Here is a 27,359-nt window from a genome sequence, read left to right as displayed (position 1 = left end):
TTGGATCTATGTATGGTAGCTTCCCCAGAAATGTCCAGCCTTGGGTCAAGGACCGCGTTAAAGTCGCCTCCCAGCAGGGTAGTTCCTTGGGGTAATCCTGAGGTTACTCGGTGGAGCGAAAGTAGGAAGGAGTCGTGATTTGCCGGGGGCGCATAGGCGCACACCAAGGTTAGCGGTTGTCCGTGAAGAGTCCCCGTGACCACCATGAATCTACCTTGTGAGTCAGATTGCGTGGAAGTGATTACCATGGGCAGAGATCGGTGGAGCAGAATGGCCACTCCTCTAGAGCCTCTGGAAAACCCAGCATGATATACCCTATCGTATCCTCCTCTCGCAAGCATAGGGCATCTGGACCCAAGAAGATGGGTCTCTTGTAGTAGAACTACTGAGGGAGAATACCTGCGGAGGGTGTTAAATACTGCCGATCGTTTGATCTTGTCTAACAGGCCGTTTACATTCCAGGAGAGGACCTGGGTTACTGAGGACCAAGCGTGAGGTGTAACACTGTTGGGCATGTTTGGATGTGCGGGAGCAAGCCCAGGGATGACCGTTTCGGACATGACCGTAAAATTTTAAATCTACAAACCAGGCTAACCAACTTGTCGCCTCTTAAACCTAACTTGAACTTCCCCTCCCCCCTAAACTCCCCCCCTCCCCATACTCCCCCCCCCCCCCCCCGGAAGCATCTGTCGCCCATGTACCCAACCAAAACCAGACAGCCAGTAAAACTGTCATTGGGGTGGAGTGGTGGACCCCTCCTTTCTTTCGGATCAATTGCAATTAGTAGTCACAAAACAAGCGTTCAACACCATACTCTAGGAAGCCTCCGGAGTCATCAATGTTAATCTCGCTAGGGGTCGCCTGAGAGGATCAGGCGAAGCCCGAATCCCCTTACGTCTCGCGCAGGGGTCCTACATCTCCTGTCAGCCGAGTACCGGAGACTGACTCAATCGCCCATCCTCGGCGGGTTGGGACGGTGTTCGGGCCACCGGAAGAGTCTCAATATTAAATTTAGTCTGAGGACCAGAGTCCCGGGCTGCTTCGTTCTCTGCAGGAGCGATCGTGTCTTTCTGTCTACCTCTCCGGGATCTGGTGCGCCGCCTGCTCCTCCGGGGCCCCTCTGATGGTGAGGGCCCGACATGTGGGGTTCTTCCAGTGGTCCCGGGGGGACCCTTTCGGGCTCCAATGCCCTCCTCCGTCAGCCAGTCCCAAGCCTCCTCCGGGGAATCAAAAAAGTAAGCTTTCCCAGTCATGAGGACTTTGAGGCGAGCGGGGAAAAGGAGCATGTACGAGAGCTGCATTGCCCTTAGTTTTTGCTTAACATGTTCCTACGGCGGGTCTGGACTTCTCTGGTGTAGTCCGGGAAAATTAGGATTTTGTGGTTTTCCCACTGCGTACCATCTTGCCGCCTTGCTTCCCTGAGGATATTGTCTCTGTCCTTAAAGTTAAGGAATCGTGCGATCATCGGGCGCTTCGGACCGCCCGGAGGTGGGCGAGGCGCGAGCGCCCTGTGGGCTCTTTCAATTGCAAACAAGGGCGAGAGGGATTGGTCAGGCATCCAAGATTTGATCCACGTCTCCAGGAATTCGGCGGCCTTGTCATCCTCTATGCCCTCCGGGAAACCTATGAAGCGTAGGTTGTTGCGCCTGGCCCGGTTTTCCGCATCTTCTGCACGACGGTGAAGCTCGCCGGTTCGGGACTGCAGCTGGGCTACTTTGGCTTTGAGGTCAGACAAATCAGTTTCGGTTTGGGAGACTCGGGTTTCCACTTCCGTAATTCGGGTTACAGCATTTCTAAGGTCCTGTCTGATGAGGCCCATGTCCACTCGCACCTCACCAATTTTCGTTTCCACGGCTATCTGCGATGATTGAATAGCTTGGAGAATGGCACTCACCCCGTCCGGGGTTGAACCCCCACCAGCCACTTCTCCCCCTCCTCGTTGGCCCGTCGCAGTCGTGAACTGGTCGATTTTTTGTTGGGAGGGCGGAGGTTGTTTGTTCGTTTTATCCTTCCCCATCGTGGCACTTGAGGCGGGCGTCAGGTGGGCCACACCTTCCTTAACGCGGTTTCAAGCCTGAGAATTTAGTGCGTTAAGTACCATGGACTGTGGGTGGGTTCGCTGTGTCTGATCACGTAAGGACGGCCGGCAATGACACCGTTGGCCCCTTCTTTTCAGCTCCTTTTCTCGCTCTCTCCACCAGTTGGGGGAGACCCGTCCGAGACCCAGACCCAGGTCTCTCCACCTTAAGGGCTCTGCGCCTCCATTGTAGGCCTCGTGCCGACGCGATCGCGCTCTCGATCTCTCAGGTCGTTCCGACCAGGGTCTAAAGTCAACCAAGCACGACCCGGAACCCAGGGTATCCACTTGCCTCAAGGTGTTGCCCTCCACCGCTCGGCTCGCAGTCCAGATTTTGCCGCAGTCCAGCTCGCGCTCCACCTGGGCTCAGGCCCGAGAGAGGCCGGAGCCAAGTCCCCAGGCCCCGGAGTCCCCTCTTGCTGCTGCAGGGACGGGGGGGCGGGGGCGTCACCGCTCGTCTTCTCCTTCCACCCCCCCCCCGGTCTTCGATTCACTTCCCTGCCCCCCCCGGGCACCACTCCGCTTTTCAGCTGGGTCCTGGTCCCCAGCACGCCTTCAAATTTAAATTCCCCCCAGCAGGGGGATCTCGGGGGCCAGGGCCTCCGCCACGGCCCCAGCACAGCACCGCAAGCCGCCCAGGCGGTCAGGGAGGGCCCCCGGTCCTCCGGGTCACACTCGCGCCTCGCGCGCCGGTGCGGCGCCGCTCACCCCGCGCCCCCCTCCACGACAGGAGGGCGGGGGGCCCGCCGGCGCCCCCGCGACAGGGATCCACCTTCGGTGCGCGCCCCAGCTCTCTCCGGGCCTCTCGCCTCCAAATTTAAACTCCCCGCAGCAGGGGGATCTCGGGGGCCAGGGCCTCCGCCACGGCCCCAGCGCGGTACCGCAAGCCGCCGAGGCGGTCAGGGAGGGCTCCCGGTCCTCCGGGTCACACTCGTGCCTTGCGCGCCGGTGCGGCGCCGCTCACCCCGCGTCCTCCTCCACGACAGGAGGGGGGGGGGGGTCCGCCGGCAGCTCTCACCGGGCCTCTCGCCGCCTCTCAGCCCGCGGCAGTCTACTTCGTCGGGGCCCCCAAGCCCACCTCAGATCCGCCAGGTGCATCTCGCAGCGGCCGCCATCTTGAGCTCCTCTTCACGGGAGCAGCCGGGTCGCCGTATGAGGGCGAGCCGCCGGCTTTCCATCGATTCGCCCCAACAAACTTCTCTACGGGTCCCCGGGACACCGGGGCGCCATGTACAGCGTTTTTCCGCTCTTTTGGACCACAGTGGTTAAGGGCGGATGACGGAGGGGTCCAGAGCACTCTCAGAGTGCGACCGCCATCTTGACGCCCGAAGCCACGCCCCCTCCCTTTCTACTTTTATTATCACCCAGTAGGACTTAAAATTAGTTTTGCCTTTTCTCATTTGTTCTCTCTTTAAACCTATACACAGTTGTCCCCTTAGATTCCTTACCCTCAAGAGAGTCTTTCTGGTGACCGTAACTTTGTCACCGATGGTGAGCAAGATACAGGCCCTCTCTGTTAACACTTCTTACAGCAATATCTACTTAGACAAAGTGGTGTTTAGGACATGTGCGTCCTTTTAGCCAAAGCTGGTAACTCCTTTCCATGTCTGGCAAACTCACCCTCCTAACATTCTTTGCTGCTCCTCACCTCTCTAAGGAGGAGAGAATACATTGGCTGGATGCAAAAAGGGTTTAAGCTTTTACATTGATGGTACTGGGGAACATTGGGTGGACAGTCAGCTTTTTATTGGATTCCCTTGAACAAAGAAAGGCAAGGCACATGGAGTGCCTGTCATGCACATTCACCAGGCACCTATGTGGGTCTTCCTCTATGCATTCACGAAGCACTGCTGTTTAGACAGTCAAGTCTGTTGAACCAGGCACTTTGCCTTTCGGTCCCCCAGGACTTTTTGATTTGTGCCAGTTCCAGGACCCCCTACCTGGGAGGTGCTGCTTTGGTATCAATTCAGAATGTGAGGATTGTGCGGTTAGAAGTCTCTATCAGAAGAACAAGTTACTTACCTTCAGTAACACTCTTACTGATAGAGAATCTATTTAACTGCAAATTCCTCGACTCTTTTCCTCCTAAAAAGGACCCACATTAGATTTCTCCACACTGTTTACAGCTAATTTGATCCTGGCTCCTCTTCTGTGGGCGTGGACAAGCCTGAAAGCAACTGATGTGAGTGTGCATGGGTGGTGCTCATATAGGCCTACGCACATCACTTCCAGCGTGAAATGACTGATGCTAAACTACTGGTGTCATCTGACAACATGCAAGAGTACTGCTTAAGATTTTCTGGATCCAGTCTAATGCCTGGCGGAATATTCAAAGAGGGAGGAATCTGCAATTAGTCTCTACCATAAAGAATGTTACCGAAAGTAAGTAACTTGTTGGTCAGGAGCATCCAGTGAAGTTTCAAGGTGAAATCGTGTACTCTTAATATGAAACCAGAATAACTAGATTTAACTGCCTTTTTTCTGCAGGTATAAAAATGGCACCCAATCTGCTCTACGTACTTGCCAAAAGGAATTCTGGTTAAGTTGTATGCGTCTGCAGCTCCGTATTTATCAGAGGATAGTCAAGAAAGCAGAGAACCCCATTGGTCAACGTTTTCTTTCATTTTTCAATAAACTATTATATTGGCTTTCCCAGAAGTGGACACAGCAAAGCGAATAGCAATAAATAGAGCCCTAAAGGTGACCAATGCAACCTGGTAACTAGAGAGCATGTGGTAGTGCTTTGACAGTGAGAGGCGAGGTTATAATTATAGATAACACAGAATCAAATTCCTATAACGTGTATAGCCCAGAAACGCCATCCAAGGCCTCCAAACTGTCTAGGGTTGCTGAGGACATTCACAAGCTTTTTTTGATTGTGGCCTTAAATGTCCTGCACTTATCTATCCAAAGCATCTATCTTTTGAGTCCGGGAGCCTTGGTTCATCAGCCGTTTTGGGCATTATCCCTCTTAGCCAGGCCCAGGCCAAAATTGAGGCAGTCTTGTATGTACCTGTTGACGTCAAGAACACTGATGATGTTCAGCAGTGCCATTGTGGGGATACGGATATTGAGGGTGGAACAGACAAAAGTCTTGGCCACACCATCAGAGTGTTAGTACCAGTTTACAACCCCAAGACTATATGGTTGAAGTCACCTCTACTCTACTGGGCACAGTGAATACATTAGCGAGGAGTTATATGTTCTAATCAGGTCATGGCAAAATATACTCCGAGTAACTAATGGCAGTAAAACGCTGAGAGTTTAGGATGAGATCGCCACCTCCCTCTCCATCCAGGGCCCTCATATCGATCTCCAACGAAACGCTCAAACTGGTAGCAGTATCAGCTGTAGAAATAATTAAGGTTTTGTACACCCTAGAGATTTTTTGTCAGTTAATATTGTCATGGTAATGTTCATGGGTGCAGCTGCACGCAGTTTTAACTGGTAACAATCTGCAGGGTGTAGGCCCCCCAATGTCTCAACCCTCGGGCCCATTCAGGGAAGCAGCAGGGGGCAGGCATGAGCCAGCCTATAGTGGAGTTTCGTGTGTCAGTTTATTCTGCCATCCCCTCTAGGTCCTAGACATTGCCATGGTTGTGGGAGGGAAGGGAAGAGGGAGCGTCCACTGGAGGGGTCCTTTCATAAAGTGGAGTGGTGAGTACACACATTTTGCTTCTGTAAGCTGGGTCAAAGTCAGACCTAAAGACCCGTTTATTTGAGATCACAAATAGGGATGTGTAGTAATAAGAAAGAATATTGTAAATTTCTCCATCAAACATCGATTTGCTGCATTTGGTCACAGAGAGTTTCCGAACACCATTGTCTCAGATGAACATCCTTCAGTGTTTCTATCAGTGGGGCCATATGACCCGCCAATCTCAGAATCTCTGTTCCCACTACGAACATTCTGAAGCATCAGAAAGCCCTTGATACAATCCTGAGGACTGACCATTAGGTTTGTGCCGTGGCACAAACATGACTTTGCACCAGAAAATTCTTATTTTCGCCCACTTGGTCCATACTCCTGAGAGATCATCATAGCGTCTGCTGTGGGTGAGATTTGTCCGGAAAGTATATTGATGCCATTCTTTTACCACTAAATTAAGGACAACCCTAGGCTGTGTATATTATCTCCATGAACATTTATTTACATACATGGATTTGTGAGATTAACTATGAAAGGAACAGATGTACACGTGATAACAGCAGTACTGATAATATACTTGTGACTTGCACCAGTGGTATTATTTAAAGTTGCTTCTATCTCTGAACTGTACCAGTTTATATGGTGCAAACTGTTCGCACATACTGATGTTATACTTGTGTGAACTCTTGTGTCGCCATTCTTTCTGTTGTGTGATTCTCTAGCAGTGGTATCAATCAGAAGTACTAAAATATATCACTAAACAAAAGGAACAAGCATCTGACATCTCGTTTTTGGGTGGAGGTGGAGGTGAAGCTGGAGCTGAATAAGTGGACAGTAATCGGAAGCTTCCGATGAGCTACAAAATAAAGGACAAAATGTGTGCAGCTGTACTGCATTTGGGTACCATAAACATGAAAATAATTCTGGAGATTCCCTGGATGGCAGAAGGAGTATTCCAAAATGGGTGTGAACTTGTTAATGATACCAGTGCTCAAGAACTACTTCTGAACAATTATTTCTTTGCTTGGACAGGGGACTGGAAAAGAAAAATATGTTGTCACTGTTTTCTTCACTAGAAAAATCTATGAAACAAGTACAATGTTTAAACTATAATTCTCTATGAGGAGAGGATAACTATTTAGAAAACATACGGGTTGATGAACAAAGTATATATCATACAATAACCCTTTAAATGCGGGCGTCGGCCACTGGCCGACGCCTGCACTACCTCCCTGGTGCGGGTCACGACCAGTGTCCGACACCAGGGAGGGGGTTAATAAATCCTCGGGAGACACGGAAGCTCTTCCGTGTCTCCCCCCGCCCCTTTGTGACGTCAGCGCACCGCGAGGTGTGCTAACGTCACTTTGTGGATTTCCCCATCGGAGCAGGAAGCGGCCTTGTGGCCGCTTCCTGCTCCGATGGGGAAAACGGCCACAAACGGCCTTCCCCACGTTCAGGAAGGCCTCGTAAGAAAGGGGAAACTCTCCCCTTTCTTACGAGGCCTTCCTGAAAGTGTTTCCTGGCTCCCGCTCGCAGCTGTGCTACGATCGGGGGCCAGGAAGCACCACTAGACACCAGGGATTTCACTTGGTGGGGGTCGGCCCCCTCGGAAAATCTATATATATATATATATATATATATATATCACGTTTGTCAATACGTGTGGGGTTTCCCTGGGGGCTGCGATTGGCCCCCAGGAAAACCAGACCCACATATAAAAGTGATATATATATATATATTTGCCACCAGTTGTCTTGCAGTTGCAGCTTGTGTCTTCAAAGCAATGCACATACTTCAACTGTAGCTTTTAGGCAGCAATAAAAAAGTCAAGTAAGTATTGTGATTATGTTTCTGCTACAAAAGGGTCAGACTTGTCTAGAGGCAGTTTTAGTGCCATAAAGAAGCGCAGAAGGTTTATATGCCTACTGCAAAGAGCAAATCTGTATTTTATGTAAATAGCTGAGTGCATTAGTAAAGTCAGCCATTACCTGCGCTATAATACAAATGAAATGTATGTGCAGGGTGGAGGGCGGCTATGATGAGATGAAGGGCACTTTTGCTGGGTGGTAATGAGGGAATCCGAGGAGGAGGGAGTGGGAGCACCAATAATGATTGTTGGACTGGGCGCAGGAGGTGCTAAAGACTGTGACGAATGTTATGTGACAAGGTGTTTTTTGAGTGTCTTGAACGTGCTGATTGATGGAAGAAGCGCAGGTAAGGTGGCCTCTACTGTTGCACGTATCTCACACACACCATCCATTTTGTGACTGTCTACGTAGGCTAGTGTTTTAGAGCAACAGTTTAGCCAATAGCAGAGATGGCATCTTGATGGATGACTGCTGCCGTCACTCCGGTTATAGAGGACAGCTCTGACATAGGATCAGAGACTGAGACATCAGATACTGAGACAGCATCTGAGGTATAGGACAATGGCGCAGACTCTGGGAGTGATTTTTCAGTCGGAGGAGTCCCATTCGATAACTCCTCTTCCAGTAAATTATGAGGGAGGTGATGAGGACAGTCCTGTTGTCCCTTCGCAAGCAGTCTGTGCAACTGGGTAATAGTGGGTTAGCCCAACCCAGAGAGCAGGTGAATGCGGCGGCAAGCAGAGAGAGAGAGTGCTCTCTTGGGAGCTCCCCAATTTAGTTCAGCCCCAAATTCCACCGCCCAAATCGTATTGTGGAGACATCAAAATTATCTATCGCAAAACAAACTGGCTTTGTAAGGCAGGCACCTGTGTTTTTGGTCCTGGGTTCGGTGGCCATATAGAGAAACACACTAAACCCAAACATTTCTGGAAACTAGACATTCGGGGGAGTCCACAGAGGTGTGACTTGTGTAGATTCCCCAAGGTTTTCTTACCCAGAATACCCTGCAAAGCTGAAATGTTGAATAAAAACTCTATTTTTCTCGCATTTCTGTCACACAAACTACAGGAATATGGTGGGATCCACAAAATTCCTACCACCCAGTGATTCCTCACCTGTCCTGATAAAAATACTACCCCACTTGAGTGCCTACACCTAGTGCCTGCATCAGGAATGGATCACCCCAGGGTCAACAGCTGCCTCATGTAAGGACCAACATTGACCGTTGTGTGATCTATTCCTGTCGCGGGCACCAGGCCTACCCACACAAGTGAGGTACCATTTTTATCGGGAGACTTGGGGGAACGCTGGGTGGAAGGAAATTTGTGTCTCCTCTCAGATTCCAGAACTTTCTGTCACCGAAATGGGAGGAAAATGTGTTTTTTTTTTTGCCAAATTTTGAGGTTTGCAAAGGATTCAGGGTAACAGAACCTGGTCAGAGCCCCACAAGTCACCCCATCTTGGATTCCCCTAGGTCTCTAGTTTTAAAAAATGCACAGGTTTGGTAGGTTTCCCTAGGTGCCGGCTGTGCTAGATGCCAAAATCTACAGATAGGCACTTTGCAAAAAACACCTCTGTTTTCTGTGAAAAAATGTGATGTGTCCACATTGTGTTTTGGGCCATTTCCATTCGTGGGCGCTAGGCCTACCCACGCAAGTGAGGTACCATTTTTATCGGAAAACTTGGGAGAATGCTGGGTGGAAGGAAATTTGCCTCCTCTCAGATTCCAGAACTTTCTGTCACCGAAATGTGAGGAAAATGTGTTTTTTTTAGCCAAATATTGAGGTTTGCAAATGATTCGGGGTAACAGAACCTGGTCAGAGCACCACAAGTCACCTCATCTTGGATTCCCCTAGGTGTCTAGTTTTAAAAAATGCCAAGGTTTGCTAGGTTTCCCTAGGTGCCGGCTGAGCTAGAGGCCAAATCTTCAGCTAGGCACTTTGCAAAAAACCCGTCAGATTTCAATGTAAAAATGTGATGTGTAAATGTTGCGTTTCCTGCGAGCATTAGGCCTACCCACGCAAGTGAGGTACCATTTTTATTGGGAGACTTGGGGGAACACAGAATAGCAAAACAAGTGTTATTGCCCCTTGTCTTTCTCTACATTTTTCCCTTCCAAATGTAAGGCAGTGTGTAAAAAAAGACGTCTATTTGAGAAATGGCCTGTAATTCACCTGCTAGTATGGGCACCCCGGAAGTCAGAGATGTGCAAATAACCACTGCTTCTCGACACCTTATCTTATGCCCATTTTGGAAATACAGAGGTTTGCTTGATACCTATTTTTCACTCTTTATATTTCAGCAAATGAATTGCTGTATACCCGGTATAGAATGAAAACCCATTGCAAGGTGCAGCTCATTTATTGGCTCTGGCTACCTAGGGATCTTGATGAACCTACAAGCCCTATATATCCTCGCAACCGGGAGAGTCCAGCACACGTAACGGTATATTGCTTTAAAAAATCTGACATTGCAGGAAAAAGTTAGAGTAAAATGTGGAGAAAAATGGCTGTTTTTTTCAGCTCACTTTCAATATTTGTTATTTCAGCGGTTATTTTCTGTAGGAAAACCTTGTAGGATCTACACAAATGACCCCTTGCTGAATTCAGAATTTTGTCTACTTTTCAGAAATGTTTAGCTTTCCGGGATCCAGCATTGGTTTCACACCCATTCCTGTCACTAACTGGAAGGAGGCTGAAAGCACCAAAAATAGTAAAAATGGGGTATGTCCCAGTAAAATGCCAAAATTGTGTTAAAAAATGTGGTTTTCCGATTCAAGTCTGCCCATTCCTGAAAGGTGGGAAGATGGTGATTTTAGCACCAGAAACCCTTTGTTGATGCCATTTTCAGGGAAAAAAAACACAAGCCTACTTCGGCAGCCCTTTTTTCCCATTGTTTTGAAAAAAACGAAATTTTCACTGTATTTTGGCTAATTTCTTGGTCTCCTCCAGGGGAAACCACAAACTCTGGGTACCATTAAAATCCCTAGGATGTTGGGAAAAAAGGACGCAAATTTGGCGTGGATAGCTTATGTGGACAAAAAGTTATGAAGGCCTTAGCGTGAACTACCCCAAATAGCCAAAAAGGGCCCAGAACTGGGGCACCGGGGGGGGGGTGAAGGCCCAGCAGCTAAGAGGATAAAGGATGCAAGGAAGAAACAGAGAACCAGCTGCAAGTTAATTCTAGCAGGGTAGAATGGTATTTGTTCTTAAAGGAAACAAATTCGTAGTAAATACATCAGATGGATGATTGAGGGCAGAAACAATGAGGGAATACACTGAGTTAGCAAGTGTAAAGCAAGAGGTTATGGGCTGTCTAAATGTCCCATGTAAGCAGGAAATTCAGTAGACTGTATGAACTTTTTCCTCCATATTAAAAAGTAAAATTAATGTTTACATGTATGTACTAATTTTCAAGACTGTTCTCTTTTTTACCTTCCTAGGAAATTCACATGGGTCGATGTGTAAACCTGACAGACGAGGCTGTTGAAGCTGTTCTGAATTGCTGCCCTCAGATCTACATTCTCCTGTTCCATGGGTGTCCTCTGATAACAGGTCAGTGAATTAAACTCACTTTCAGTTCTTAGCCAGAGCTATACTTCCAACTTAGTTCCACTGCTTGATTTTATAAGACTGTAGTAACTTATATTGCTACTTCTCCATAATAGAATCTTACTCATAATTCCTAACCTTTTAAGTATGGACATTCATTAGAAACTGGTAAAGGAGTTCCTCTTTACCTTTAACCCAGTCCCGTTGATTACCTATAGTTTCTAGAAAGTCGAAGAGAACATGCAGGGACATTTATAGTAACTTATTTACTTTAGCAACATTCAGCTAGTGCCATTCCTCTTCCAAGAAATGTAGAATTTCTGTTGAGCAACGAAAAGATCATCCTTGGTTGCTTATTAATCTTCAGGGCATGGTTTCTGAGAAAATCATGTCATTGATAATAAAACAAAAATTACTATAGAAAATCTTTCACAAACCTATATTTAAAAGGAAAGGGAATATGAGACATTGTTAACGAATAGGCTGTCATTCAAAGAATAAAAGAGTAAAGTGTCACTTTGCCTTCAAAAACCTATATCCCATCATGCCTCACAGGCGAGAGGTCAGTTCATGTTTCCGAACAGTTGGACCATCAAGATGCCATGGGGAAAATGGCTAGCCATGCAAGATGGTGGGCGGGTTCTAGCACTGCTCCAGCCAAATACCCACGATTCTGGTGAGCCTGTCGCCATCCCTGGGATTAGCCATGCACACTTGCTTGGTGGAGCAATTGCATTACGTCGACTTTAGGTCGCACCAGTCCAAAATTAATGCGACAAGGCCGGTCATCTTTTGGCTGTGTAGCACTGATCCCCGCTCCCATTTTGAGGATCTGCATATTGCCAATAGAGTTTGCTTTGCAGCAATCTCAGATAATTGATGCATTTACATCACATTATCGCACACTTTATGATCCCCTGCAATTGCCCTAACACGAAAACATAGGTGGGTTCTTAGCTGGGGTGGTACTTCCTACATTAACACCCATAGAGAAAGAAGACCTTGATGCCCCCCCCTCACATTAGATGAGGCTAAGGGAGTAATCAGGTGTGCTGCCACCCACAAAACTCCGAGCTTGGATGGGCTTCCGATCAAATTTTTAAGGCATGCGAGCATCACCTTGCCCCTAAAATACTAAAATTGTTTAAAAGTGCGATGCATGAGGGACGGTTACCGCAGAGCATATGGGAGCTGCTCCTGGTCTCTCTTGCGAAGCTGGGTAAAGATCCAAAGGAACTTGCCTCCTACCGTCCGCTGTCCAAGTTGCGATCGGTTTAAAAGATCCTAAGCAAGATCTTAGCCGGCTGCCTGTATGAACACATGAGATGGTTAGTGGACCCAGATCAAAACTGGTTTATCCCCAGAAGGTACACCATACTAAACATCCATCAGTTGCAGAGTGATGGAGTTGGTCCCACCCCACTGGCCATTCTCAGCATGCCTGGTATTAGATCTGGAGAAGGCATTCGAAGTGTTGGAATGGGACTATCTCTTCTCAACATTGACAAAGTTTAGGTTAGTTGGGAGGCTTTTGGCATTGATCCAGCTACTCTGTGGATCCGCTGGAGAGGGTAAAAATTGGCAAGTGCGTCACCCTCTGTTTCAGATCAAGCGTCGGACCCAGCAAGGGTATCGGCTCTCTCCGCTGCTCTTCGCTCTCATCATGGAGCCTTTGGCACAAAAGCTGTTAGCTAGGGGATGGATGGGGTATTCTGTTATTTGAGGAGACGCACGTCATCCCTCTGTATGCAGATGACATCCTGATTTACATCTGAGATATTAGGGAAGGCATTGAGCCCATATTGGTGCTTTTGCAGGATTTTTATGTGGCATCAGCGCTGCGGGTATACTGGGCTAAATCCTGTTTATTCCTGTTACACCCACATTGACCCCCACAGGACCTCATCATAGAGGGTCATTGGTTGAGATGGGAACCTCGCACATTCATATACTTGAACATTAACATATATCACAGCAGGCAAGATCTCCTAGATGGCAATTTCACAAAGGCTACAACATCATTAAAGCCTCAGCTTTCCTTTTGGAGCACACTCCCACTTACGCTCTAGGGTAGAGTGTCACTTGCAAAAATGGTGATACCCCATCGCCTGTAATATTTCTTCCAAAACCTTCTGATCAACATCCCCAGGTCGACCTCTCACGGTCTGCACTCTACCATGTGGTCCTTCATTTAGAATAACAGCCGCCACTGTGCTATTTCACAAGGGCTCACTGCTGACATACAAGCAGCTTTGAGAAGAATATCAGCTGCCCACAGGGCACTTCCTGTTGCACACACACCTCTTGGCAGAGGCGGTCTAATTTTGGGGCATTATAGACACGGAACCGGACCCACACCCATTAATCCACTTACTGTACACCAGGACATGGGACGCAAGTTGGTAGCATGGTTTGCTCAGGCATTCGCACAAGCTGTGCAGGAACCGCTTGTTGCAACCCGTAGAGAATGGGAGGGTGATTTGGGCAGGGAGATTGCTATGAAGGATTGGGCGAAAATCACCCAAGAAGGGTGTCTAGAAACGCAAAGTTACAATATATTCAACATAATATATTGCACAGAGCGTATCTTACACCTGCTTCTCCTGCCTCAATGTTAGGTTCCCCATCCACATGCCCACGATGTCAACAAGCAGGAGCTATCAAACACATGTTCTGAATCTGCCCGGTTATGGCGGAGTACTGGTCATGCAAAATAGCTGAAATAGAGTGCGTGTCGAGCCTACAGCCCTGCACAGGATGGAGGGGCCACTGTCTGGTCTTTTCCATAGGCCATTAACTGCAAAAGCCAGCAACAGGTTTATAGTCCTGGCATTGCTTCTGGCGCACAGGCTTATTACAATACACTGGAAATCACAGACATTGCTCAGCACAGCACACTGGCTGGAGCAACACTTAAATGGAGTCGGGTGAAGGTGCTCACCCTGAGATGTGAATAGATAAGGGGTCTGCGGAAATATCCCATAGCCACAGCCTGGGAAGCATTGCTCAGTGGTTTGCACTCCCACCCAGAGGCACTCAACGACTCACAGGAGGATACATGAGACCCACCTTACATTCCGCTCATTTTATCCCCCACCCTCCCTTTTCATCTCACACTTCATGCCACAGTCAGAGCATACACCCTTTAACTAGCACGTCATCCCAGATGGAGCTATCATACTACTCATAATCTGACCCAAAGGATCAGGCCCATCCAGACTGTATACATATGGAAGACAAAGTTGGTGTATCACAATCCGGTTTTATTTGCAGTTATGTTCTAAATGTATGTTAAAGCAGAAACTGTGGGGGACGTGGCCAAGATGGCGGCGTGAGCAGACGTGTGTCCGTGAGCTCTGCCGCCCGGGCCTCTTCGGCCACACAGCGGTCCTGAGCCCCGCCTGCTGGGGCGTCCCGAGTACCGGGGGGCGCCGCGAAGACCTGGGGGCTGGCTGGCTGGCAGAGGCTGCCGGGCTGGGCGGCCAGCGGGGCCTAGGGCGCACTCGCGATCAGCGGGCGCGGCGGCCTGGGCCCGCGGCCTGGTGGAGCAACTTGAGGAGTGGTTGCCAGACCCGTGGCCCAGCAACAAAGAGGAGCAGAGAGGCGGCCGAGGGGAGCTCGGGGGTGGCCGTTGGGGCCACAGCAGAGAAGCAGCAACACGTGGCCACGGACTCCCGGGCCCTGGGTGGGCCCTGCAGCACCAAGAGCGGCCTGGTTGGGGCCTTGGAGAGTCGGTGGGGGAGAGGCTGGAGCCCCCCCTGGCCCCTTCGGTGCCAGAAGAGTGGAGGGCCCGAGGCGTGAGTGGGGCGTGCAGGCGCAGGGCTCGGCGGGATATCTCGGCCCGCGGCATGATTAGGCGCACAGCGGTCCAGTGGGATGCTGATCACTGGACTCGGGCCTCCGGAGGGCCTAGTAGCACAGAAGTGGCCTGATGGGCTGGCCCTGAGAGAGCAGAGGTGGTGGGGCTGGCTGCTTCCTTCTGAGATAGACCGAAGGAGTGAGGTGCCTCAGCAGGAGGTGGAGGTCCGGCAGGGTGAGCCAGCTTGCAGTGAGGCGCTGAGGGAGTTGGCGGGTGCTGTTTTCACTCCCGGGGCGGCAGGTGTGTAGGTTTCTGATGGCGTCCTCCAAGCCAAAGAGGGACCAGTCGGTACGGGAGATGCTGACAAGATCTCACCTCCCACAGAGCAAGTCTGCTGAGGGGGCTGCCCAAGCGAGAGGGCCTGATAAAAGGGGTGAGGTGGAGGACGACGGTGGGGCCCCAGTCACGAAGGGTTTTCTTACCTCCCTGTTTGACTCTCTGAGGATGGATCTGCATGAGCTGCGGAAAGATATTTCCCAGGAGATGTGGGATTTGCGTGCGGACATCACCTCATTAGGGGAAAGGGTGTCGAGTACGGAGGACAACGAGATCTCCAGGGGAGAAGAGGTCGAACAGCTGCAACAGGAAGTTCTGCGCCTTCGTGAGCAACAGGAGCAACTGCAGATCGCGACGGAGGACTTGGAAAACTGCTCTTGACGGCATAATATCCGTATTAGAGGAGCTCCGTCCGGGGTGGAAGGAGAGGACATTAGAGAGTTTGTCACGGCGCTGTTCCACTCCCTCCTGGGCCTGGACAGCAAGCAAGAGGTAACATTGGACGGGTCCACAGGGCAGGTCGGATGGGGGGGACTGGTGCACGCCTTCCGGACATCTTAGCATGTGTACATAGTTTTACGACTAAAGAAAGTATCCTTCAGAGAGCGCAAAATCTCCCTCAGGTCCAGTTTAGAGGGCACTCGCTACAGCTCTACCAGGACCTCTCACTGCAGACATTGCTGAGACGAAGAGAACTCAAGCACATCACAGAACACCTCCGGGCAAGCTTGACGCCTTACACCTGGGGCCACCCATTTCGCCTTGTGTTCCGATGGGGGGACCAGCTGAGGCAGGTGAAATCGCTACAGGAGGCTCGTCGGATCCTAAATATAGAGGAGACGGAGCGCAGTGCCGGGCCACACGAGAGGCTCCTGCCGAGAACCGACGAGATGGTGACAGAAAGACAAGAAACGGAAGCAGCTGCGGCCGTCATCGACTGAAAGAGCGCTGGAGAGACAATCTGTATTGAACAGTCTTGCGGCAGGGATCAGTGCCTAGATCGGCCTTAATAGTCCTACGAAGAGGTTGGCAGTCCTCTCTGCCCTAGAGAGATCTGAGAGCCACATCTGCATGCGTGCCAAATGGTTCCCCTGGCAGTTTTGGTCTTCTGCACCTACGAAGCTTGCAGGTGTGGCGATCTTGATATCGAAAGCTTTTCCTGGGGAGGTCGTTGCCAAGATACATGAGGTTAAGGGTAGGTTCTTGACCCTTAGATTGTGAAGTGGAATGACTCTACGCGCCATCGCCATGTTGTATGCCCCTAACGCGCAGCAGGAAACATTCATGAGACAGGCTCTCGATGCTCACTATTCCGGACAAGGCTATACTTGTGGGTGGGGACTTCAGTCTGGTCATGGATAATGATCTGGACCGATCTGGCCACCGCTACGGGCAGACAGGGGCTCTGACTCCTGCGGGGCGACAGTGGTTGGTTGACTGTGACCTTGATGATGTCTGGCCGAAGGCGCATCCGACTCTCCGGGACTATTCGTTCCATTCGGCGACCTCCAAGACATACACACGCATAGACTTTTTCCTGGCCTCCTCAGAGTTTAGTTCCACAGTCAGGGAGACCATGATTGAGCTTAGGGCTCTAACAGACCACGCCCCTATAACCTTGGTGGCCCGTCTTGATGGTGGTCAGGCCAGGGTCCCGGGATGGCATTTACGGGACACAATACTGCAGTCGCGGACGGCGGAAGAGGTGTTGCGACGAGCGATCCCAGACTATCTTAGTCACAATGATAATGGGCGGACTAGCCTAGAGACTCTTTGGGAGGCGCTGAAAGTAGTCATACGCGGGAAGGTGATCTCACTCTCGGCCAAAGAAAATAAAGCCAGGAGAGAGCAGAGAGCGGTGTTGGAGCAGAAAGTGATGGTACTAGAGCGCTCCCACAAACATACTGGTGCCCCCAGAGTTTGGAGGGAATTGGAGAAAGCGCACCAACAGTTGAAAAGACTGGATTGGGACCAGGCGGAGTATGCTGTAGCCCGGCTTAAACACAAATTCTATGTGGGGGTAACCGCTGTGGGAAACTTTTGGCTCATAAACTGAGGGCTCAGCGATCTGCCAACGCCATAAAGATGGTGCGCTCCCCCTCCCGGGATGAGGCACAGACGGCTATGCAAATGGCTGAGGTGTTTGCTGATTTTTACAGAGAGCTGTATGCTGCGGATCTAGAGATCGGCTCTGACCCATCCCCATATCTCGCGGATTGTCGGATTGTGCCGCTCCGTGAGCAGGATGCGGCCTGTCTTGACCAGCCCATAAGGATAGAGGAGGTAATCTCGGCTGTTTCCCGCCTTACGGTCGGGAAGTCGCCTGGCCCGGGCGGCTTCACCGCGCTTTTCTACAAGACCTTTTTGTTCAGAGCTGGCCCCAATCCTAACTCGCCTCTTTAACTCCTTCCTAGTGACCAGAGCCCTCACACCCAGCATGCTGGAGGCCACCATCACGGACATTCACAAGCCTGGGAAGAATCCGGAGGACTGGGGTTCATACCAACCCATCTCGCTCCTAAATATAGATGCCAAGCTATTCACAGGCATCCAAGCGCAGCGCCCTAATCCCTACATGCCTGGACTCATTGACCCGGACCATGCGGGCTTCATACCCCATCGACAGTGCGGAGACCACACAAAGCGGCTCCTACACTTAATAGACAAAACAAACAGATCCCATAGAGAGGCGCTCCTCCTCTCCATGGACGCGGAGAAAGCGTTTGATAGGGTGCATTGGCCCTATCTCTTCCGGGTGTTGGAGCGCTTTGGTGTTGGACCGGCGCTCCTGACCTGGATCAAATGGATATATCAGGAGCCCCAAGGCAGCGGTCCGCATCAATGGGACCTTATCACTGCCGTTTCCGACAGGGCGGGGAACAAGGCAGGGTTGCCCGCTCTCCCCACTTTTGTTTGCTCTTTATATGGAGTCCCTAGCTCAGCTCCTTCGCGATGAATCCACGTTACCGCCGTTAAATTTGGGGGAGACCACCACCTTATCAGTTTATATGCTGACAATGTGATTCTTACTTTGGCGGAACCCCTGGTCTCGTTATCTGCGCTCATGGATGCCATTAGCACTTTTAGTAGGGTCTCTGGGTTTAAAGTGAACACACAGAAATCTCAAGTCTTAAATTTGTCAGTCCTCCCTGAGCACGAGGAGGTCCTCCGTTCTAGATACCCCTTTATATGGACATCGTCACATGTCCCGTATCTAGACATAGCTTTGGCAACGTCGGTGGCGAAGACGTCTAGCTTGAACTACGCTTCCCTCTCTAGTAAAATACTGAAGGGCTTAAAGAAGTGGGGGAAACATAAGCTCTCCTGGTTCGGTAGGGTGTCTGCGGTCAAGATGACAGTATTGCCCCGCATACTCTGTGTTTCAGACGCTCCCTCTGACTCCGCCGCCGCATACCATAACAATGCTCCAGACGGCGATCTTGAAGTTTATATGGGATGGGAGGCCCGCACGAATGCCGCGTCGCACACTATACCGTCCTGAGGAGGAGGGGGGACTGGCAGTCCCTTGCCTGTTGAGGTATTATCAAGCAGCCCAGCTGCGCTTTCTGCTGGAGTGGAGCCGTCTGCTTACAGAGAAGCACTGGTGCTTTATGGACCAGGCGGTTGCTGGGTCTCACATATGGAAGGAGCCCTGGCTATGACGCAGGCATAGAGCACAGGGGCTATATTCCTCTCCGATCACAGGTGTGACGCTCCGGGTGTGGGACGCGGTGGCGACGAGGCACGGTTTGACGACCTTCCCCTCTCCCATGTCACCAATCTGTGAGAACCCCGACTTTGCCCCAGGCTTGCAGTCAGAACACTTTCGCCGCTGGTATGGGGGAGGTTGTAGAAGGGTGGGGAGTCTGTTTAATGCAGATGGAGTAATCCCTTTTGATCAGATGAGAGAGACATACGGACTCACGGAGGCAGACAGGCTGACGTACTATCAGGTTCGACATTGTGCACTCCAGACGGTGGTCCGACCCTTGGTAGATCGAACACTCACGCCTTTTGAGAAATGGCTCCTGGTAAAGAAAGATGACAAGCGGGTGATATCGGAACTGTGTAGACTCCTTCAAGGGGCAGCACCTCCTTCCAAAACCAGAAGGCAGAGGAGGTGGGAGGAAGAGTTGGGGCGGGAGCTGACAGAGGAGTAGTGGGAGAGTATTCACTTTAGAACACATCACACAGCTCACAATACGTCAGGGGCAGAGACAACTTATAAGTTAGCTACATACTGGTACTATACCTCGGCAAGGTTACACGCGAGGGACCCCATGAAATCGGGGCTCTGCTGGAGGGGTTGTGGCAACACGGGCACACTCATACACCTGCTGTGGCACTGTCCCAAGCTAAACAGACATTGGAAGAGCATCCTTGACGATATAGACAGAGTATTCCATACAGAGATTCCTAGATTGCGGACATATGTTATCCTGGGTTTGCCCAACCCTCTTACCTGCCCTCTTCGCTCTTTGAGAGTTCAGCAGATAGCCCTTGCTCTCAATGAAGCGCACCAGACGATATTTGCTCTGTGGGGCTTGGACAGGGTCCCGAATTACATCTCCTGGCTCCATAAACTTTGGTTCATCCTAGGGATGGAGACTGGTGTCTAAGCAGAGAGCGGATGATATCTCCAGTCTCTGGAGACCCTTCATTTAGATTCTTTCCACTGAATTCAGCAAACTGACTTGCCCTGCATATCTAAGGGTTCTGAGGCTGTTGCAGGATGCCTGATGGTAGGAGGCCGGTTGGCGGCGCTGGAAGGTGATGTGGTTCATGGGCCTCTTGTATGGGGGTACGGCGTGAGGGGGGGCAGGATGGGGAGGCATTGTTGAACGTTGAATGGGGGAGCACTGTTGTTTTATCTTATTTTTTTGTTGTACTTTTCCTTTCTTTCCCGTTCCTTCATTGACCAGTTCTCTTGCCACATGTGATAACAGCACTAGCTCATGGGGGCCGGGGATGATGGGGACAACAGCATATGTTTGCCTATGTCAATCAGCACTCTCTGTCGGTTCATCCTTTGGTATGTGCGACAGGTGATACTGTTCGGTTTTCTTGCTGTCTGCCGATGCGGTTGTAGGCACAGAGCTTTGTATTTGGTTCACATATGTTATTTACCAATAAACGGATTTGATCCATAAAGCATGAACTGTTTGCTTCTGTAATGTAGCTGGTGTTTCATCTGACATGCTTGAGAATGATCTGCGAATGCTTCTGTAGACACTGTCACCAGTTTGCTCTTACAGAACTACACTTTTGTATTTCAATAACAATGGTTCAAAAAAAACAAAAGAGGCCCGGGGGAATGTCAGTCTTCCTCCAAGGAGCCCTTCTCTCTTTGTAAGGACTCCCACAGAGGAAGACCCTGTGAGATTTAAAAAAAAAAAAAAAAGAGAGAAATTTTCCCAGTCGATGTGAAAGTCGAGAACTAAAAAGGTTCCAGTATGCTCAACCTCGAAGACACCGGTTAAGGTGGAGTCGACTCATTGTTCTATGTCAAAGCACACCTGAAACTTGATGTCGAGGCTTGAATCACTGTTAAAGTCACCATTGATGGCAAAGAAGCAACATTCATCAAGGTTGGTGCAAGAAATTTGGTTGACATTGAGGGAGAAGCAGTCTGTCACATACACATCCTTGACGCAAAAAGACATGCATACAACACCTTATGCAGTGGAAAGGTCACAGTCAATGTAGAGCGAAGTTCAGCCTTTACCAACAGTTTCGGCTGCATCAAAGCCTCCCTCTCCATCTACGGCCAGGTCACATTCTCCATTAAACATCTTACCACGTTGGCTGGAAAGTTTACAGTGGAGGCCTATGCCTCATACCTCTGACACTGAGTATTCGCAAGCATACTGTCTGTCAAGAGTCATACTACGCACACCATCTCCTAGGTTCTCACCCGGCACACCATCTGTACATCCTAAAATTTCTTCAGGGTCTTTAAGGAGCCCGCTTCTACAACCTGTGACCCACAAGTCTCCTCACAGATCAAGAAGTTGACTGCATCATCACTCTAGATCCAAGGCAACCTCTACAATCATTTCAACATCAAGATCTAGGAGTTGTCATGGTTCTAGTTCTAGACATAGGAGAAGAAGATCTCCATCCTGGTCTGTGACTTCTTGCTGCTCAGTACAAGACTATTCTCCTACATTGACAGACATACCTCCTGCAAGAGTGTCTCCATGGATGATCACTTTACTTATAATGATGTTCTCATCAGAGGTGCAACCATATTAAACAGAGACATTCTAACTACTACAACTGCTTTATTTGAGACCCTGCATCACAGAGCAATATCAATACCACTCCTTTCACTGGTTCTGGGACTTCTGGAGCCTGCTATGTAATTATTTCTGATTCCAGCATCTTCTCCATCTCGGGTGCTTAAAAAATACAAAGCTCCTGACCAGGACCCGGAGGGCTTGGCTAAGCTCCAATTTCAGTGGTGCTCCCAAATGAAGGCACACTTCAGCGGGGCTCCCGGCTGAGCTCCTCTATCAGGGCCCATCCTGCCACAAAATAGAGGGCATAGGACTCCCCCCACCACACAATCCCTCGTCGAGTGGACCGGGGGGCCCGGCAGCGAGGAAAGTGGCAGTGGGACCAGACTGGCCACGAGGAAGCCAAAGAAAATGGTGGCGAACCACAGTAAACTCCCACTGTGACGACCCAGCTGCCTGCAATAAATGCTTCACTGATAACCAGAGCAGTGCAGTTTAAAGTATTGAGCCCTGACCAGTACCTGAACACCCCTGCAGGGGGGTGCACGGCAACACACAGCAAGGTGGGGTATGAGGGCTAGGCGATTTGGGCCCCTCCACCAGCATAGCCGATGAGATACCCACTGCAAGCAGCACTAACTGAGAGTGCTTTGGAGCAGGGATGCGAGGCGGGAGATCTCAGGGCTCAAGATGGATTACTAGCCCTAGCTCAATCAGATAAGAGAGACAGTGCTATATAATGGCCCCCACCTACTGCGCAGAGAATTGGACTAGTTCAGTGGGCACAATTACTGGTTGGCCCCTCGCATAGCGGATGAGACTTAACGGGAAGAAATGCATGATCTGGCGAGTTGACAGCAGGCCCTGGGACAAACATGAGCTGCTCCTCGGCGAGCGGGAGGAGGCGAGGAGCGGCTGGGGGAGTGCACCTGGCCTCTACCTGGATGGAGGTGCTGGAGGTTGGTGTGCCACCTGGAGGGAGAGAAGAACCTCCTTTGTGACTGCCTGCATCCTCTGATCCTTGCAAGAGGCTCTGCATGAACACTGAGACATCTATTTGGGCTTCCACTGTGCTTAAGAGATCCAGAAGAGATCTGAGCCCATAGAACACGACAGGCGGTCCCAGGTCACTGTGAGAGCACTGCACTGAACCCAAGAGCTCAACCAAGAACCCACTGGCCAAAGAAGTGCATGCCAAACCTGGGGACCCACCCTCTAGGGAATCCCTAAATGCCCTAAAAGGGGGTTTGGTCACTCTCTGGGGTGACTATCTATCAGGAGGGGTCACTGATGTCATGTACCTGGCCTACACAGTCAGATGCCCCCAGAGGCCTCTGCCCATCTTGGTTCTGCTGGACAGGGGAGTGGACAGGGCAGTGGTCCCTGGACTGGTGCAAACCGGATTATGCATATGTGCCCTTCAAAGCAGTCCATTGGCGCGGGGAGGCAACCCCTCCCCAGTCCAGTAACACCTATTTCCAAAGGAGTGGAGGTTGCACCCCTCTCCTACAGGAAATCCTTTGTTCTGCTGTCTCCTGCTCAAGCTGGCCAAGCAGCAGGAGGGCAGAATAGCGTCTGAGGGGCTGCAGCAGCATGGGTTGCCTAAAGACCCTGAAAGACTGGTAGGAGCAGAACTGGAGGATCCTCTAAGGAACCCCCATAGTGCATGGAATCATGCCACCAATACTGGAGTCAGTATTGGTGTATGATTCCGACATGTTTGATACTAAACATGCCCAGGTTCATAGTTGCTATTATGTAGTTGGGCCACAGGTAGTGACCAGTGCATAGCTAAAATGGCTTCCCCGCACTTACAAAGTCCAGGGAATAGTAAGTAGTGAGTTTGTAGGGGCAGCTCAGCTCATATACACACACACGGACCTGCACCCTGCCCTTTGGGCTGAAATGGCCTACCATAAGGGTGACTTACAGTGACCTGGTGTAGTGACCAGCAGTGAAAGGGTGCATGTACCATTTCACACAAGCTGCAAAGGGCATGCCTGCAGAAACAGTTTGCATGGGCTACCATGGGTGGCTCAATACATGCTGCAGCCAATGGGAGACCCTGGTGTACTAATGCCCTGGGTACCTAAGTACCATATACCTGGGACTTAAAGGGTTACAGCAGTATGCCAATTGTGGGGTGTAAGAAGTACAAAGACAACCAAATTTGGAGGAGAGAGCACAATCACTGGGGTCCCGAGTAGCAGGATCCCAGTGAAAACAGTGTAAGCACACTGATATGAGGCAAAAAGTGGGGGTAGGTATGCCAGAAAGAGAGGACTTTCCTACACCCACTACTACTAGAGAAGCAATTGTAGTCCCATTGCTCAAGCCAGTGCACCCTCTCCGCCTCCTCCCCCACATGACCAAGGTTATCCATCCCTACCAAACTAGGTTCATCCCGGGACAAAATACTGCACTGAATATATGTAGACTACTCTCCATAATGGGATCCACTCTCACCGCCTATAACGCAATAATTGTCCCATCGACATAGAGAAGGCGTTTGATAGTGTGAGGTGGGACTATCTATATCAGGTGATGGAAACTTTGGGCCTAGGAGCAGGATTTGCCCAGTGGACAAGACTCCTTTATCCGGGTCTTCCGCATGAGTGAGAACGGGCAAGACAATTTGAGAGGCGTACACAGTTGGGAAGGGAGCCAAGGGAGCCAGGCAAGAGTGCCCCCTCTAACCTCTGATTTTTGCTATTGCAAGGCATGCACAGAGGACTCTGACAGCGGCCTAGTCCACCAAGGTACCTGTCATTAGATAGCAGTGTACGCAGACAACATGCCCTCTTCCTGGCGAACGCAGAGCGAGACCTACCAAAAGCAATTTCCGTACTGGAAAGATTTGTCAATTTATCGGGCCTCAAAATAAATTGGCAAAAGTCGTTCATTTTCCCCCTTAGTCGCAATATGACGCAACCCCACAATTTACCCTGGCTTACATGGGAGGGATCCTGCATGAAATATCTGTGTGTCAGGATTTACCATGACCCTAAAGACGTCCTGGAACATAGGAAATGCAGTGAGGGCAGTCCACTCCATTGTGGGGTTTTGGATGACAATACCTTTGTCTCTCTGGGCCAAATTGCTATGGCAAAGATAGTGGCACTCCCCTGCTCACTTTACGGTAAAGTCTGTACTGAATTGAACTCACTGATGGTAGAACTCATATGGGTAACTGGCAGGCATCGAGTGGTATTGTCCAAACACCGCAGATCCACCTCAGAAGCGTGATTGGCAGCACCTGACCTCACGCTCTATTACCTGGCAGCTCAGATCCAATGACTCACTCAATGGATGTATGTAAGACTGAAGTGGGGGGAGGGGAGGGGAAGTCTCCAGAGGTAAACCGGACACTAAGACCCTATTCCACCTATTCTTGTCGCCCTGTCGATCTGAAGCAGGGAGCACTAGAAGCTAAAAACAATGTGCCATTGCTGGAAACTCTGTCTACAGTTTACCTGCAACCCACGACCTTACTCCCCAGACATACCTATACAAATGATAGTGACTAATGATGAAACTGACACACTATGAAGAGCGCTGAACTGGGCGGCTCATGGCTTAACATGGGTGGGCGAACTGTACAGGGATGGTGAGCTCCGACCATTTTAGGATTTAGCAGAGGCATTTGAACAACACCCAGGACAATTTCTACTACACCGAACAATGGTACTGGCTTTGAGGAGCAGGTGGCAGGCAGGGACAACAGAGCCCTTAACTCACAAAGGCGTTGGGGTACTACGCACTACATTGGGTAAGACGAAAGAAATGTCATTCATTTACCAAGTGCTCAGGGCTGTTATCACTACACCGCTAACAGAGTTACGTCAGAAATGGGAAGACGATATTGTACAGCCTATCCCTGATAGGCAATGGACCACAGTCATGGCCAACACCTGCACTATATCTCGTAATGCCAGGTTCAAATTGATAAACTATTTCCTGCACAGGGCACAACTCACCCCAGGAAAAATTATGCACACTTATGGGTCTTGTGATTTAAAATGCCCCAGATGTGGAGAGCTAGGGGTGGAGATGCTCCACATGGTTTGGAGTTGCCCGGCACTGCAGGAATACTGGGAAGGAATGAGTAATAACATGCATAAACGACACAACTGACAGAATGCTTCCCTGCACCCCCTGGTGTGTTTGCGTGGGGGATTCCCATGACCTAACAAACACAAAGTAACAACTAGATTTGCGGACTTGACCCTAATCCTAGCTAAACGTGAAATCACCATGAGGTGGAAAAATGCAATGAGCCCCTAGGTACATCATTGGAGGGAAAAATGTATAATGTGGGCGGGCTATGAAAACTCAGTACTGTTTAGAGAGGTGCAGAGGGGACATAGTACAGTGGAGGTAGCTAAAACCTGGGAAGCCCTGCTAACCTGCCTGAAAGAGCCAGATAATGACTCCCCTAACAGTCCCCAACTATTTGAGCTGGACTTATGTGAGTCCTAATTGAACAGGCCCAACCACATGTGATAGGAGCAGTATGGGACAACACACAAAATGGGACACATGCATATCCAAACGGTGAATAACCAACTGTTCCATGGGAAGATAATAAGACCCTGAATGCATGAGACAAATGGGAGGTTAGGATAGGAACGGCAGAAAAGTTAGTTGAAATAAGTAGAATTAATAGGCATGCATGCATCAAATGAGCTGTCACTATTTCTACACAAGAGACTATCCCCCAAGAGTGCGACAATTAATATTTTATCTCAACTGTATTTCATTATTTGCTGTACTCTTGTGTATTAATAATGGTACTCATTCAAATGCATTTTATGATGTTTTGAAAAGCAATACAATTTGTGGAAAAAAAAAAAAAAAGCTCCTGACCAGGACCCATTATTTCTCAGGACTGATCCCCCTCCTGATTCAGTGATAGTGGGTGCAGAAAGAAAATCCCTCACTGGTTTTTTTTTTTTTTTTTGTCCTGTTCTGTTCTGTTCCACCAGACAAGGGAAGTAAGCAGATAGACTACATTGGTAAAATGATGTGTGTAACATCTCCATTGTACAAGAAGATGGTGCTTCTGCCTTACAAGGAAGATACAACAGGTCCCTAAGGGATTCACTCAGCAGATTTACTGAGAAACTGCAGAAGTAGGACAGACAATGGGGGTCATTACGACCTTGGCGGTATAAGACGCTTACCACCGTGCAGAAGACCGCCAATACACCGCCGCGGTAGACCGCCACAGCTATTATGACACACATCTCGGAATCCCCCGAAATTCAGACACCCACACAACACCGCCACACCAAAGGTCAGCGATAAACATGCAGAAACAAATCCTCCACCTCCACGCCAACAGAAACACGCCCATGCCATTACGACCCACGAATCCACGCGGCGGTCTTTCAACCGCAGTATTCCATTGGCGGTACACACCGCCGTGCTCAAAATACACACACATCTCCAAAACACCGCCACATTGGACATTTCGAAATACACACACCTGATACACATACACACACCACTCCCACACACCCATTACAATATAAAACACACACCCACATCACCCACAAACCCCTACGACCACAATTTCTGAGAGAAGGCCAGAGAGAGACAGCACAGAATAGAGAACCCCATCACACAGAGGCACACTACACCATCACCCACACAACACCCACGCACAAAACACCACATACCACAACACCACACTCATCAACACATACACCACCCCACACATCACCCCATGGCACGCCAAAGACACCCCCGCTTCTCCGAGGAGGAGCTCAGGGTCATGGTCGAGGAAATCCTACTGGTAGAGCCACAGCTATTTGGATCACAGGTACAGCACACAACCA

The 27,359-nt window shown here is 49.9% G+C and overlaps 1 protein-coding gene across 7 annotated transcripts in view; it reads left to right on the top strand.

The window, feature by feature from the left end:
• AMN1 (antagonist of mitotic exit network 1 homolog) overlaps positions 1–27,359 on the top strand; it is a 458,308-nt gene that overhangs the window by 413,904 nt on the left and 17,045 nt on the right. For all 7 annotated transcript variants that reach the window (XR_011202246.1, XR_011202247.1, XM_069228202.1 and 4 more), the window contains one exon: positions 11,037–11,148. Coding sequence is in view for 5 of the 7 variants with exons in the window: in XM_069228202.1 (XP_069084303.1) it covers positions 11,037–11,148 (112 nt within the window). In the remaining 2 variants the exon portion in view is untranslated. The remainder of the gene's footprint in view (positions 1–11,036; positions 11,149–27,359) is intronic.

This window comes from Pleurodeles waltl, chromosome 4_1 (assembly GCF_031143425.1).
Source record: "Pleurodeles waltl isolate 20211129_DDA chromosome 4_1, aPleWal1.hap1.20221129, whole genome shotgun sequence".
Lineage (NCBI taxonomy): Eukaryota > Metazoa > Chordata > Amphibia > Caudata > Salamandridae > Pleurodeles > Pleurodeles waltl.
The sequence above is the reverse complement of the archived record's forward strand: the minus strand, read 5'-3'. Positions and strand labels throughout refer to the sequence as shown.